The 14,356-nt window shown below is 45.0% G+C and overlaps 2 protein-coding genes across 5 annotated transcripts in view; one reads left to right on the top strand and one right to left on the bottom strand.

The window, feature by feature from the left end:
- Positions 1-9,083, bottom strand: part of USP42 (ubiquitin specific peptidase 42) — a 40,964-nt gene extending 31,881 nt beyond the window's left edge. For both annotated transcript variants that reach the window (XM_084640980.1, XM_084640979.1), the window contains exons 1-3: positions 8,955-9,083; positions 2,506-2,752; positions 226-426 (exon numbers count right to left, since the gene is read on the bottom strand). In XM_084640980.1, coding sequence (XP_084497106.1) covers positions 226-426; positions 2,506-2,743 — 439 coding nt within the window. In that variant the 5' untranslated portion in view covers positions 2,744-2,752; positions 8,955-9,083. The remainder of the gene's footprint in view (positions 1-225; positions 427-2,505; positions 2,753-8,954) is intronic.
- Positions 8,338-14,356, top strand: part of EIF2AK1 (eukaryotic translation initiation factor 2 alpha kinase 1) — a 53,152-nt gene continuing 47,133 nt past the window's right edge. The window contains exon 1 of one of the 3 annotated variants that reach the window (XM_084640985.1): positions 8,338-8,442. The gene's annotated coding sequence lies outside the window, so the exon portion shown is untranslated. The remainder of the gene's footprint in view (positions 8,443-14,356) is intronic. The other 2 variants (XM_084640987.1, XM_084640986.1) reach the window with 2 other exon arrangements.

The following is a 14,356-nucleotide window of genomic DNA, read 5'->3' as shown; positions in this document are numbered from 1 at the left end:
AATGTAACTAAGAAACCCAAGCTAGAGCTACATGATAGCATTTCTTAGCATATAGGAAGACAGAATATAACAGGAGGCTACTAGACCAACATACAATTACAAATAATGCAGGTATTGGAATAAAAAAAAATCAGGAGTTTCCTTTCCAGAATTACTGCTGTCCTTTCACTTTTAGAGCTAAGACAAAACTTTTTTTAAAAAAATATACTTTTTAAAAGTACTCACATGTTTTAGAGTGTTCATGAGAAAGCATGTAGTTGGCAAGAGGGGGTGTATAAGTCAAACACTGAAGAGCAGAGTTGAGGAAACATGTATTGCCAAGATTTTGGAGTCCAGCTCCAACTCTATGCGTTTGCTGCCATTTCAGACAAATCTTCTCTGCTGGAAAAAGAACCTTCTGTGGCGGAGCAATGCCATCACCAATAGCTGCCAAAAAATACCAACACATTTTAAACATATTAAAATTGTTTAATTTTAAAATCATGCTAAAGTAACATTACCTTATGCATGAGCATCTAGAAGAACTTTAACCAAACTAATTATAATAATCTACATTCTAGTAGTCACTTGGTGAGTAACGTATTAAAGACTGCCTCAGTACCACAAAGCAAGTTCTCAAGTCAACTCAAGCTCAGTAAAAAGATATGGTTTTGTATGCCAATTGGAAAAAATTAAGACAGTAGAATGCACTAATGTGGGACAATACAACAAAGACTAATTATTGTCCTGATTTCAGTAACCTAACTAAGCAAGTCCTTTTTTATCTAGCTTCCTCAATCTGACTCATAATTCAAATTAATCTTTTTTCCTTATTGTAAATTACAAGGAAAACTTATAATTATTAAACCATAAAAAGTGTAAGTATGACAGGATACCAAAGTAAGCAAGTAACAAGCACAATAAGTAGCCCTTAATGATAGAATCATAGAAGTGTGGGACTGGAAGGGACCTTGAAAGGTCATTAAGTCCAGTGTTTCTCAAAGTTCAGGTTGCCTCGCGGCATGTAAGGCACTGGGTTGTCTTGCTCAGCACCCAGGGACCCTAGCGGGTCTGGTTAGCACTGCCAACCGGGACGTTAAAAGTCCCGTCAGCGGTGCTGCCCAGCTAAGGCAGGCTAGTACCTACCTGTTCCAACACCGCGCTGCGCCTTGGAAGTGGCCAGCAGCTGGTCCAGCTTCTAGACAAGGGGGACACAGCGCTCCACGTGCTGCCCCTACCCTGAGCACCAGCTCTGCTCTCCCACTGGCTAGTTCCTGGCCAATGAGAGCTGGGGGGCAGTGCCTGCAGGCGAGAATTCCGCAGAGCTGCTTGCATGCCTCTTCCGGGGCACAGCGTGTCCGCGGTGCCAGGACAGACGGAAAGTCTCCCTCTGCACTCCAGCTGCACCGCTGACTGGGAGGCACAGGAGGTAACCCTGAGCCCCAACCCCGCACCCCTATCCCCTGCCCTGAGCCCCCCCTAAACCCAAAGCCCCTTCCTGCACCCCAAACCCTTCATGCCCAGCCCTACCCCAGAGCCTGCACCCCCAGCCCAGACCCCTGACCCTCTCCTGCACTCCAAACCCCTGCCCCAGCTCAGAGCCCCCTCCCAAACCCCTCATCCCCAGCTCTGTTGGGTCACGGGCATTAACAATTGTCTTCAACTGGGTCGTCAGAAAAAAGGTTTGAAAACCACTGATCTAGTCCAGTTCCCTGCACTCAAGGCAGGACTATGTAATAACTAGACCAGGGGTTGTCAAACTGTGGGTTGGGACCCCAAACTGGGTCACGACCATGTTTTAATGGGGTCACCAAAGCTGGCTTAAGACTTGCTGGGGCCCACGGCCGAAGCTGAAGCCCAAGCCTGACAGCCCGGGGCGGAAGCCAAGCCTGAGGGCATCAACACTGGGTGGCAGGGCTCAGATTACAGGCCCCCTCCAATGACAGAGATTCCACAACCACTCTAGGCAATTTGTTCCGGTGCTTAACTACCCTGACAGGAAGTTTTTCCTAATGTCCAATCTATACCTCCTTTGCTGCAATTTGAGCCCATTGTTTCTTGTCCTATCCTCAGAGGTTAACAAGAATAATTTTTCACTCTCCTCCTGTGATGTGGATATTGACACCAAGTATTTTAGGAGGAATGTTATGTTTCAGAGAATTCTAAATAATACAGGCCACAAAAAGCAACACTGATAAAACAGATCCTTCTCTACAGAAATAAGCACTTGAGTAAATAAGCATACTATAAGTAATGGAGAACCACCACCTCCGCCCCGAAAAGTTTGTTATATTGCTCGTAAACATATTCAAATTAAGTTCACAACATTGGCCACTTGAGCTGTCTCACATGGTTCACAAGATTAGAGTCTGCTGCTGCAGTCCTTAATCATAATAGTCCCATTTTATATCAATAGGATTACCCCAATGAGTAAGAACTGCAAGATGAGGATGGCAGACACTACTAAATGGCAACTGGTTTTATTTTTTCATAATTTGCATGGGGAGGGGTACAGGACATACTTACATTGATCTTTCTGAGCTGAAGGCTTGGATTTATCAGGTACAGATGAACTAGAATAAACCGCAGCACCAGGTACTGGTCCCAAAGTGATCTTGTGCTTTGGAACTTCCAAAGATGATACAGCACCCCAACTTGCAGAGGCTGAGTCCATGTCTCCAGTAGAGGGTACCACGGAGCTACAAGGCTGTTTCTGACAAGCTGCAGGGTTTGAAGACTCAGATACTTTGTCAACTATGGTCATTGTTCATCTCTGAAACACAGAGTTGAAAGTTCTGTTTGATATGAGAACTAATATTATATGAAAAACCACTCAACAAGGAAAAGAATGGTAACCGTTACACTTTCCCCTTAATTAAACCAATTATCTTTGCCAAGGACACACAAATAATTTAGAGTGGTAGCTGTGTTAGTCTGTATCAGCAGAAAGAATGAGGAGTACTTGTGGCACCTTAGAGACTGAGAAATTTATTTGAGCATAAGCTTTTGTGGGCTAAAGCGCACTTTATCAGATGCGTGCAGTGGAAAATATAGTAGGAAGATTATATTACACACACACACACAGAACATGAAAAAATGGGGGTTGTCTCTGTCTGAGGGGTTGAACACCTACAAGATCTACAAACACCTACAAGATCTCTATCAAGCGTTCTTACAACTACAATACCCACCTGCTGAAGTAAAGAAACAGACTGACAGAGCCAGAAGAGTACCCAGAAGTCACCTACTACAGAACAGGCCCAACGAAGAAAATAACAGAACGCCACTCGCTGTCACCTTCAGCCCCCAACTAAAACCTCTCCAGCGCATCAAAGATTTACAACCTATCCTGAAAAATGATCCTTCACTCTCACAGATCTTGGGAGACAGACCAGTCCTCGATTACAGACAGCCCCCCAACCTGAAGCAAATATTCTCCAGCAACCACACAACAAAAACGCTATCCCAGGAACCTATCCTTGCAACAAAGCCCGTTGCCAACTCTTTCCACATATCTATTCAAGGGACACCATCATAGGACCTAATCATATTAGTCACGTCATCAGAGGCTCGTTCACCTGCACCTCTACCAATGTGATATATGCCATCATGTGCCAGCAATGCCCCTCTGCCATGTACATTGGCCAAACTGGACAGTCTCTACGCAAAAGAATATATGGACACAAATCAGACATCAAGAATTAGAACATTCAAAAACCAGTCGGAGAACACTTCAACCTCCCTGGACACTCAATTACAGACCTAAAAGTCACAGTTATTCAACAAAAAAAACTTCAAAACCAGACTCCAACGAGAAACAGCAGAACTGGAATTAATCTGCAAACTGGACACCATTAATTTAGGTTTGAATAAAGACTGGGAGTGGATGAGTCATTAGACTAACTAAAAATTATTTCCCCGTGCTAATTTCCCCCCTACTGTTACTCACACCTTCTTGTCAACTGTTTGAAATGGGCCATCCTGATTATCACTACAAAAGATTTTTTCTCCTGCTGATAATAGCCCACCTTAATCGATTGGTCTCGTTAAGAGTTGGTATGGCAACCCCCAATTTTTCATGTTCTCTGTATACATCTTCCTACTGTATTTTCCACTGCATGCATCTGATGAAGTGGGCTTTAGCCCACGAAAGCTTATGCTCAAATAAACTGCTTAGTCTCTCAGGTGCCACAAGTACTCCTCGTTCTTTCTACAAATAATTTAGAGGACTAAGTCTTTCATGTGAATGTTTCAAAAATGCACTAAGACACACTAAACAAAGTTTTTCAGCTGAATTACACCACTACCACTTTTGACTTTCATGAGATTTTTTTCCAGTAACCAGCATTGTTTAATAGCAAACCCTTGTGAAAATACCTCTTAGGAAAACTTTGCATTCAGCTTTGATTGCAACAGTATTTTCTGCACAAAAGTGTAAATTGGTCAGCCATTTTTGCATTTGATGACATTAAAAGTTTGTAAACCGACTGAAGAGGAAATCTATATATCTAGTGGTATCTTGTGCCATTTTATATTTAGCATAACGAACTTGCATACAAACAAACGGTACTTAAAAACTACACTAAGTTTTATTTAGTGGTGAAGCGTCCAAGTATTTTTATCTTGAGCTTTTATTCAAGATGGCAAAATCTGGAAGCACTACAGAAGTAATATGCTCAAGCCCAGATACTGAGAAAAGAAACGCCTTTATTTGCCTGTCTGCTGCAGAACTGCTGACGGGCTGCAGAAGAAGCTATGTCTTACCCACCTAACATTTATGAGAACCACATATCACAGGGACTTTGAGAATGGGACATACCCAGAGGAACACCCTCTGGGGGTGGGGTGGGGGAAGAAAGAGATTTATATACCTATTTTTTCCAGGATTTTTTTTGACCTTCATAGAAATATTTGTTTGGACATACTTTTGGAAACAAATACCATTTTAACATACAATTTAGTATACCACAGTTACACCTATTATTGTAAACTGAAAGATTAGACCAAAGGATAGTTCTTTTTCCAGTTTGTTTACTTTGCGCATTTGACACTAGTTTGTGCTAATTTTTCTGTAGAACAGAAGAAACCTATTTAAAAATTAAGGAAATGTGATTAAAACCACAAATTTGTCAGGGAAACTTGCATGCAGGGGTAGTAACTAAAAAAGTAATATTTTAAAAATTTTGCAATGTTGTCCCTTTAAATATGTGCTATTGAGCATGTGCAGTAAATATGTTACCACTTTCTATCAAAACAAGTTTTGTAGCAAGACTGTACATTATCTTTTTCAACACAAACGATCTGATCCTGCAGCTTTTACTCACACAAGCAGCCATATTAGCTTAACATAAGTAAGGATGGCAGCATTTGTATTTGTTCTTGTAACGTGAATGAGATGGCATGTCTTAAACAGCTTTAAGATATATGATGGAAGTGTTTTTTCATAAAAAATTAAGGAGGTTAAATAAAACAAACTATGTTAACAGAGAGTGTCCAGGTTCTCACACAAAACCACAAATTCTGAGTAAAACTCCTAATTAAATTACAGGGCTCATTCTACATGAAGATTACCAAGTATGCTTGGTAATATACCAGAATTATAGTGAGAAACTATTTTAAATAGGGTCAATTTTTAATTATATGAGGGGGTTGGGCTCTGAATGCTAGTGGATTCACCCAACATTTAGACATTTCCATCCACCATTACTAAGAAGAAAATGCATAAAATTGAAATTAAAGAATTCTAAGTAGACTTTATGGACTCATTTTATTGAGAAGTGGAGCCATCCTGATACTAAAAGATGACTTAGATTGAGGTCCCTGGCTCCCTGTGTCTCAGATAAGATTCTCTCGATCACCAAGTTGCAGATGCAAGCCCTGATACACAATGTGCAAGTGCCATACCCTTAAAAGCCAGTTTTTCATGTTCTCAACCAAAACAAAAGATGCTTCAATAATATTCATCAATACACTGGGGTGGGGGGGGAGAAGAGGACAAGCGTGAAAGGAAATGAAAAAGAAAAGAATACCACCAATACAAACTGAGTATTTTAAACAAAATAAGAACACTATAGTCAAGACTTCTTATTTTTAAGCTTTTTTGAGAATTAGTGATTGACAAATGCTTTGAAATTTCCAGGTGAAAAGTACTACAGATTTGCTAGGCACTATTACTACTACTAATAAATTAAATCCATCACTTGTTCCGAATGTCTAACATCTACTGTCCAAATTAAAACGGTTATCTCAGGATAACTTCTTAAGTCAATAAACTGAACAGCACAGGACTACTGATATTTATATTATCTCCTGCACACATTCTTCCACACACACATCTACAAATTTTTCTCTCTCTGAAACCACTTGCTATTGTAAATGTATTTCCTTATACAAGAAATGTCTTATAATATCTGCCCCAGCACAGTATTAAGAAAGTAACAACAGATATAATTACTTTCCACTAGAAGCAGCATGGAGTTTTGCATCACTGTTGTTAAGATCATGTCAGCAGTTCCATTAGAAACCACTATCAGTTTAACAAAAAGAAAAGGAGTACTTGTGGCACCTTAGAGACTAACCAATTTATTTGAGCATGAGCTTTCGTGAGATACAGACTAACACGGCTGTTACTCTGAAACCTATCAGTTTAACCTGACTGTAAACATTGGTCTGGCTGCATACTTGACACAAATCACAGCACCCAGGAACGCTTATATACAGTATATACATATATAAAATATATAAAACCAATATTTACAAAACTCGATTTGGCCCTGTTTAAAATAATGCAACATAAAAAGTGTTTTAACTTCAGATATTTAAATTATATCTATATATCTTACTAAGCAAGAACATTTTTCTAATTTAGAGTGCACTCTTAAAAAATTAAAACATAAAATGGTAATGACGGAAAATTGGTATGTATCACACCTTTTCATGATTTTTAATATACATATATTAACATTGTGGAACCACATATTACTGACATACAAAAAAGAGCTTTACATTATAGCCATCTAACAACTGGGGAAAGAAAGTTGCATTCTAGTCTCAGCCTGATTTTAAAAGTCAGGTTTTTTTTAAAACAGTAAATAAATAAATGTAAGGAAGAAGCAACAAACCATCAAAGCTAAGAAATACAAAATTAAGGCTATTATTCCATCCCTAACTGGAAGCCAATTATGGGTCACAACCTTAGAGTTACTTCAAAGAAACATTTTTCTGTCTTGTAAAGCATGCAGATACTTTACTTGAAAGCATTATGGTCTCACAGCATCACCTATATGAAGGCTGTGCAAGTTACACAATGGGAAAGTCTGAAAAAAGGTACAAATTGAAGTCTTTCTCCACCTCCATTCCAAAGCTACAACTTGCTTCCAAACAGATCCAAAATGACTATCTCGGTATCTCCATTCTGACTTCAGTTCTCAGCTGAACACATTTTTTCCCTTACAATTTCACTCCCTCCACGAATGACCTTATGCTTTCATTACTGGCCTGAATATTTTCATTTATTCACACCATAGACTTTTAACATCAGGGTTTTGGGTCATTTTACATCCATGGTCCTACTATGTAAAAAGAATTTGGGGAGGATAGAATGTGCATGATAGATGCAGCCCAAAGTACTTTCCCAATTACACACAGTACATAAAGCACTAGTGAAATGAAGCCACCTCTAGAGGTAGAGGGTGCCAACCAGCTGGCACACTAGACATTGCATTGAAATATTTCGGAAAGAAAACATAGCTACAATTCTCTCTCCTTTCCCCCCAAAATATATAATCCCAGTATCAGTAATATATTCCTAATATCAAAAACAACAGATACAGCTTCCCTGGGAAGGCCTATACTCTGCAGCAGCTGGGGAGATGGACTGGGTGGTTTAGTGGGCCTTTTCCAACTCTATTGCCCATCATGATTCTATTGTGCTGGTGCCATGAAATCACCCACACCAAACCCTGAACACTGCAGTCCCAATGTCATCTGTGTCTGAGAGTCAAATGGGGGACAAATTTCCCCCCCATTCTCCAAATTCAGTAGCAGCCACCTGGCCTACTTTCGGGGGGGGGGGGGGAGGGGAAGGAGAGGAGAGGGGCAAAGGGGTGGCACAAGCTCTGGGCCTAGTAACAGCAGATGGACCAATTACCGAGCGCCGGCCTCAGTTTGTTCCTCTCCCCCACACGTTAGGGCCTGAAGCCCAGACAGTGAGCGAGGGAAGGAGGAGAAGCGTCTGTAAAGGAATCACCCATTTGAGAGACAGTGTCCATGGCAACCAAGCGGGGCGGTAACAGTACAAGGGAAGCGCCCCCCCCTTCACACACCGAGGGGAAGAATGGGATGGGGAGGGGGTCACGAGAGAACCCGCCCATCGCTAAGATGGGGGACCGGGGGTAACGCCAGAAGCGGGGGGAGATGGTACCATGAGACCCCCCCCTCCACATCCGCGAAGGGGAGCAGCAGGTAACAAGGCCGGACGGGAGGCGGGAGCCCCACGCTAGACTTGGCGGAGGAGGGGGCGGTAACCCGAATCTCCCAGCCCCCTGTGGCAGGGACGACGACCCCCGCCCTCGGGCGCATCCCCCATTACGAGGGGAGCGGGGACGGGCAATTGGGCGCGGGAGCGCGGCGAGCAGCGGGACACCCGGCTCCCGACGGGGAAAGGGGAGTAGCCACCCGCCGGGGCAGGTCTCCCCGGGCCTGGCGGCGGCGAAGGAGCTGGATCCCGCCGCGCTCCTAGGGGCGGCGCCCTGCCCTGCCCAGGGGTCCCTCCCCCCTTTAGTGCCCGCAAGGAGGGGGAAGGGGCCGGGTCCCGCTGCTCCGGGGGTGGGATGGGCCGGGCCCCCGCCTGCCAGCCAGCCCGCCCGCCGCGGCCCCTCCCCCGGCCCATTGATTTGCAGGGAGGGGGCAGCATGCGGCACTGCCGGGCTCCGCAAGGCCGCGGCGCGGCCCGTCTCCCTCCCCGGCCCCGTTACCTAGCTCGGCCCCGCTCGGCTCGGTGCTGCCGGGTCCCCTTCTCCGCAGCGCCCGCCTCAACCCGGCCGCTCCGCTCCGCCTCCTGCTCCAGCCCGTCGGGGAACAATGACGTCCCTCCGCCGGCCTCCTGCATCCGGGGCCCGGCGCCGGCCGAGGGGGGGCGAACTCCTCCGGGTCACAGAGGGACCAGCACCGCCCCTGCGCCTCCCGCGAGAACCGCCAGGGGGCGCTGCAGCGATCTGGCCCAGGTGCTGTCCTCAAAGCTGCAGGGAGCGCAAAGGGCTGGCGCTTCAGGGACCCGCAAACGCCAGTTAAGGGAGCGTTACCAAAGTATAAAGGCAACATGGGACCGTCGCCAAGCTGTGTGGTCAGCATGGAGCCGTAAATGCCTGTTAACAGGCCATGATTAAACTACGGGAACTGTATGAACTGCAGGGAACCCAAACACGTGCTAAGGAAAGAGGCTATTGCCAACCCCAACCAGACAAAAGTGAATCCAATACCCCTTGAAAATAATGATGAGCTTTAAAATTATGAGATTTTAAAAGAAATCACAACTTTTAAAATATGTGTTCAGTTTTTTAAGCCTTTGAAGTTTGAGGGGAGCCATCTATCCCCAATTTGCACTGTATCATTTCAAGTTTATAATTCAGCCTTAAATACACATACATAAATGCAGGGCTCACTGCTGGCTACTCGGATGAGGATTCCACTTTGCTTTTCCTAAACTCTGAGCTGGGAAGCTACCATTCTATCCTTCTCCTGTATCTCTGTCCTACTTTCCTCCCCGTTAACCTCACATTTTGCCTCCATTCAGGGCTCAGACTAGGTGTACCAGCATCTCTTTCATGCTGCTATCTTGTACTCCAAAATCTAAGCTTTTATTTTCTTTGAAAAGGAAGTCTCAAGTGCTTACCATTACTCAAGTTGCTGCCATACACTCAGTTCACATTTCTGAAGCTAACTGAACCTGAAACAATAGCTCTGAGATGTGTGAACTGCACCATTCATTTCAAAGGGTTCTAACACAGATGCTCAAGTAAAATTGTTTGCATGTCAACACTGTCAAAATATGTTTAAATGTCAACTATTTCACTGCTCATAAAAGCATGTAAGAAAAGAGAGGGAGGATGATATTAGGAATATCTACAATCCATAATTAATTACTTTTTTAACACACAAATGAGTGAGCTCTGGAAAGTACCATCTTCCTTTCCCCAAAAAGTAGCCAACCCCAATAAACTAGTTAGTTTATTTAACTCTGTAGTGTAGGCCAAGCCTTAGCAGAGCCCAGCAAGGTATCTGATGCTTAAGGCTGTGAGTCTTTCACGGAAGTCACGGATTCCATGACATTCTGGGACCTCCATGACTTCTGCAGCGGCTGCTGCGGCTGACCCCAGGGCCGCCAGAGAAGCTGGGGCAGCCCCGTGGCCAGTTGCACCGGCTGCTGCTCAGGCAGCCCCAGGCAGCTGGTCCCGGGCACTGCCCTGGAATAGCAGTCCAGGAGCAGCAGCGGCGCCCCGGGCTGCACCCCCGTCCCCAGCAGCAGTGGTGGAGCCCTGGGCCACCCGCTCAGAGAAGCAGTGGTAGCGGGGCCCTGAGACACCACCACCTGCCCAGGCTACCCCCACACAGAGCAGCAGCGGTGGCAGGGGGACCTCAGGCCGTCCTCCCCACAGTGGCATGGGGCCTTGGGCGGCCTCCCCACCACAGCAGCAGCAGGGCCCAGAGAGCCCCCACCACAGGATCAGCAGCGTCCCCTGAAGCACCCCCCCATCCCCTCCCAGCACCTAAGATTTACTTAGGGGTATTTTTAATAAAAGTCATGGACAGGTTACCAGTCCGTGACTTTTTGGTTATTGCCCGTGACCTGTCCATGACTTTTATTAAAAATACCCATAACTAAATCGTAGCCTTACTGATGCTCCATAAGAGCAGGTCAAGCTCAGAAAGCCCAGTGGAGCCCAGAAGCTTCAGAAGCCAGCCTAAGCAGAGCTTATTGGTGTATTTGGTTGCTACTCAGACTGTGTCTACACTATAGAGACTATGTTGGCATAACCATGTCAGCATAGCCCATTAATGTAGATGCAGTGAACACCAACAGAAGGCGTTTTTTTGTAGAAACATTGCCTCCATAAATGGCATTAGGTACATCAGCAGAAGGCCCTTCTATCAGCATAGCTGTGTCTATGCTGGGGGTTTTGTTGGGTTAGCTATGTCAGCTAGGGGTATGTATTTTTTCACACCCCTGACAAATGTACCTATGCCGATATAACTAAGGATAAAGCCTTAGTTCTTTAGGTTGAGCCCAAGGAACACAGAGACCATGCATCTTGATAGTTTGAATATATATTTATAATCTACTGTGAATGCGGGCAGAGAGCACCAATAGCTTTTTTTTTCAAGATTTGACTGTTTCATGCTCCCACACAATCTCCTATTCCTCACCTGCCCTTTGTGTTCAGTTGCCTCTATATTTTTCCATCCTTTTCATCAGTTTCCTACAATTTACATTCTTCCTTTCTGACCCACCTTATTCTCCTGCATCCCCTCAGTTTCTCTCTTGCCTGCACATTCCCCAGCATCCCTCTTCTGTATTCTTGCTAGTCCACTTGTTCCCTTGGCACCCCTACAGACTCCTTTCTACCCTCTTCATGCAGACTCTCTCCTACTCCCCACATTCTCCTATGCCCCTTGAGTCTCCTCCTCCTCACATTCCCTTGCCCCTTCACAGTTTCCTGTAAAGTTTCCTAACCTTAGAGCACCATGGGACAAGCCATCTTTATTGGTGGCATCCTGGCTTCTGTCCCACTGAAAACAATGAGAGATGTCAGCTACTGAAGAAAATGGGGCTCTGAGTTTAGCATACTTACAGATGCACCGAACAAAATGGGGCATAGTTCTCATTCTCTCTCTCACACATATACACACAGACACATGAAGCAGATAATGGGGTTCTGAGGGGTTCACAAAGAGTGGAGAATGGGGCTCAAACTGGGGTGGATCCTGCTGGGTGCAAAGCTACAATTTTTTTGTTTGTTTGAGAATATAGTATTCTCAGCTTTCATTTTTCAGTCTCTAGTCTTTGTGTAACCAATGCAATGACATATATATGAATTTGCAAAGAGAGCCTGAAAGAATAGCTCAGAGGCAGTGAGGCGAACTGTCCTGTTCCTCTTTATGGGTCCATCTACTCTGTGGATGGGATCTGTAATTCGCAGCTTGGTTAGACATACACATGCTAGCTCTACTTGAACTAGAATGCTAAAAATAGCAGTGTGGCTGCAGTGGCTTGGGGTACTGCTATTTTTAGCTCACTAGCTCAAGAAACAGAGCTAGCATGTGTACGTCTACCTGACCTGAAATTACACCGCCCAGCTACAGTGTAGACATGCCTATAGGGTATTAATTCAGATGAATTACAATGATTAAATATCAGTGTTAACTGTTTGTTAACTAGAACATGTAAGAAAAGAGAGAGATCATTATGAAGATCTGAACAGCCTTTTGTGAGTCTGACTTGTAAAGCCAAAAGGCCAGAAGAGAAGATCAGAGCCAGGGTTGCCAGGTGTCCAGTTTTCGACTAAAACACCCCCACAGCAGCCCAAAGACCCCTCCCACACTCTGAACTCCTCGGCCCCAGCCTGGAGCCCTCTCCTATATCTCAAACCTGTCATCCCTGGCCCCATCCCAGAGCCCACACCCCCAGCCTGAGCCCTCATCCCTCCCGCACCCCTGCCCCAGCCTGGGGCCTCCTCCCGCACTTTGAACCCCTCAGACTCAGCCCAGAGCCCTCTCCTGCATCCCAAATCCCTCATCCCCAGCTGCACCCCAGAGCCTGCACCCCCAGCTGGAGCCCTCACCTCCTCCCACACTCCAACCCCCTGCACTAGCCCAGTGAAAATGAGCGAGTGAGTGAGGGTGGGAGAGAGAGAGAGCGACAGAGGGAGGGGGGATGGAGTGAGTGGGAGCTGGGGCCTCAGAGAAGGGGCGGGGTAGGGAGCGAGGCAAGGGCATTCAGTTTTCTGCATTTAGAAAGTTGGTAACCTTAGTCAGAGCCCAGGAGGGAGCTGAGGCCCATCAAGGGCAAACCAGTCCTAAAGAGTCCAACCTGGCATCCTAATTCCTAACAACTTCACAACAAACCCAGTCCTCCCACTAGTGCAGCAGGGGCCTAGTGGGTGTGAGTCCAGGTGGCTTTCTCCTTGGTTCTAGTGGCTGCTGTTATTCTCTCTGTTGGAAGTTATTTGCAGTCTCAGGCAGACATCACTGCATCACGGGTCACATTTTAAAAAAAAAATGTTCACTATCATAAGGGCTAGAAACTTACAGGTATAAATACGTTTTTTAAATTAAAATTCGGACTCTGATGTCATTGCATGATTCAGGAGCCATGGCCCTACACCATATGCCTGTTATCTTTATGTCTCAATTCAGCCCTGCCCCAGGGTGCATCCAAATCCCCATGAGAGAGAGTTGATCCAAGGAGCCCAGCACACATGATCATATTTTGAACATGTGCACTATCCATTGTAAGTAGCATCTCAAGTTAGTGGAGCTTGGTTTGTGTGCAGAGCACCACTACTCCTCCCCCAAATTCAGGCCCTGAATAGAATTCAAATACACACTAGGAGAATTGGGTGTTGGGGATTAGAGTTCACACACATACACAATCACTGAGGAGAATCTGGGGAGCAGAGTTCATTTACACGGACTGATTCTCCACTGCCCTACATCTTGTGTAGCCAGTTACACCTATGCAAAGTAAGTAAAAAAATATTATCATACCACATAGTCCTGCTTTTTCCCATGCCTCACCATACCCCACTCCTCAAAATGACTACCCGCAACAGCCTCACTCCCCACCACAACTAACTACTGTATTCAGCTTCAAAACCCTGATTCATACCAAATCACCCAAATGCAAAATTTTAACTTTGACCATACTTTTCATGTTAAAAAAAAAACCAAACACTTTACCATTTGCCAGTGTCCATGTGTTTATAGAGATTATAGACCAGATCCTCTGGTCTGGCTGCACCCAGCGTAGCCTATAGTCAGACTCCACTGAGCGGGAGTTGAGCCCAAGAAGCCCAAAGAGCATGCATGATCATATTTTGAACATGTGCACAATCTACCATGAGTGGTGTCTTCATGTGGGCAGAGCTTATTCTGTTGGCAGAGCTTGGAAAAATTCCATCACCATTTTTTTTTCCCAATCTGATCCCTGACTTTCATAAAGATTCTGACTTCACTTATACCAAGTGAAAACTCAGAGTAATTCTATCATCCTGAGTGGAAATTTTGTGGAATTACAAGACAGCAGATTTTGGGTTCCAGGCTGCTAAAAACCGTAGGTGAAATCCAGGCTCCACTGAAGTCAATAACAAAATTCTCATTT

The sequence above is a fragment of the Lepidochelys olivacea genome (assembly GCF_965140295.1).
Source record: "Lepidochelys olivacea isolate rLepOli2 genome assembly, chromosome: 10".
Taxonomy (NCBI): Eukaryota; Metazoa; Chordata; order Testudines; family Cheloniidae; genus Lepidochelys; species Lepidochelys olivacea.
The sequence above is the reverse complement of the archived record's forward strand: the minus strand, read 5'-3'. Positions and strand labels throughout refer to the sequence as shown.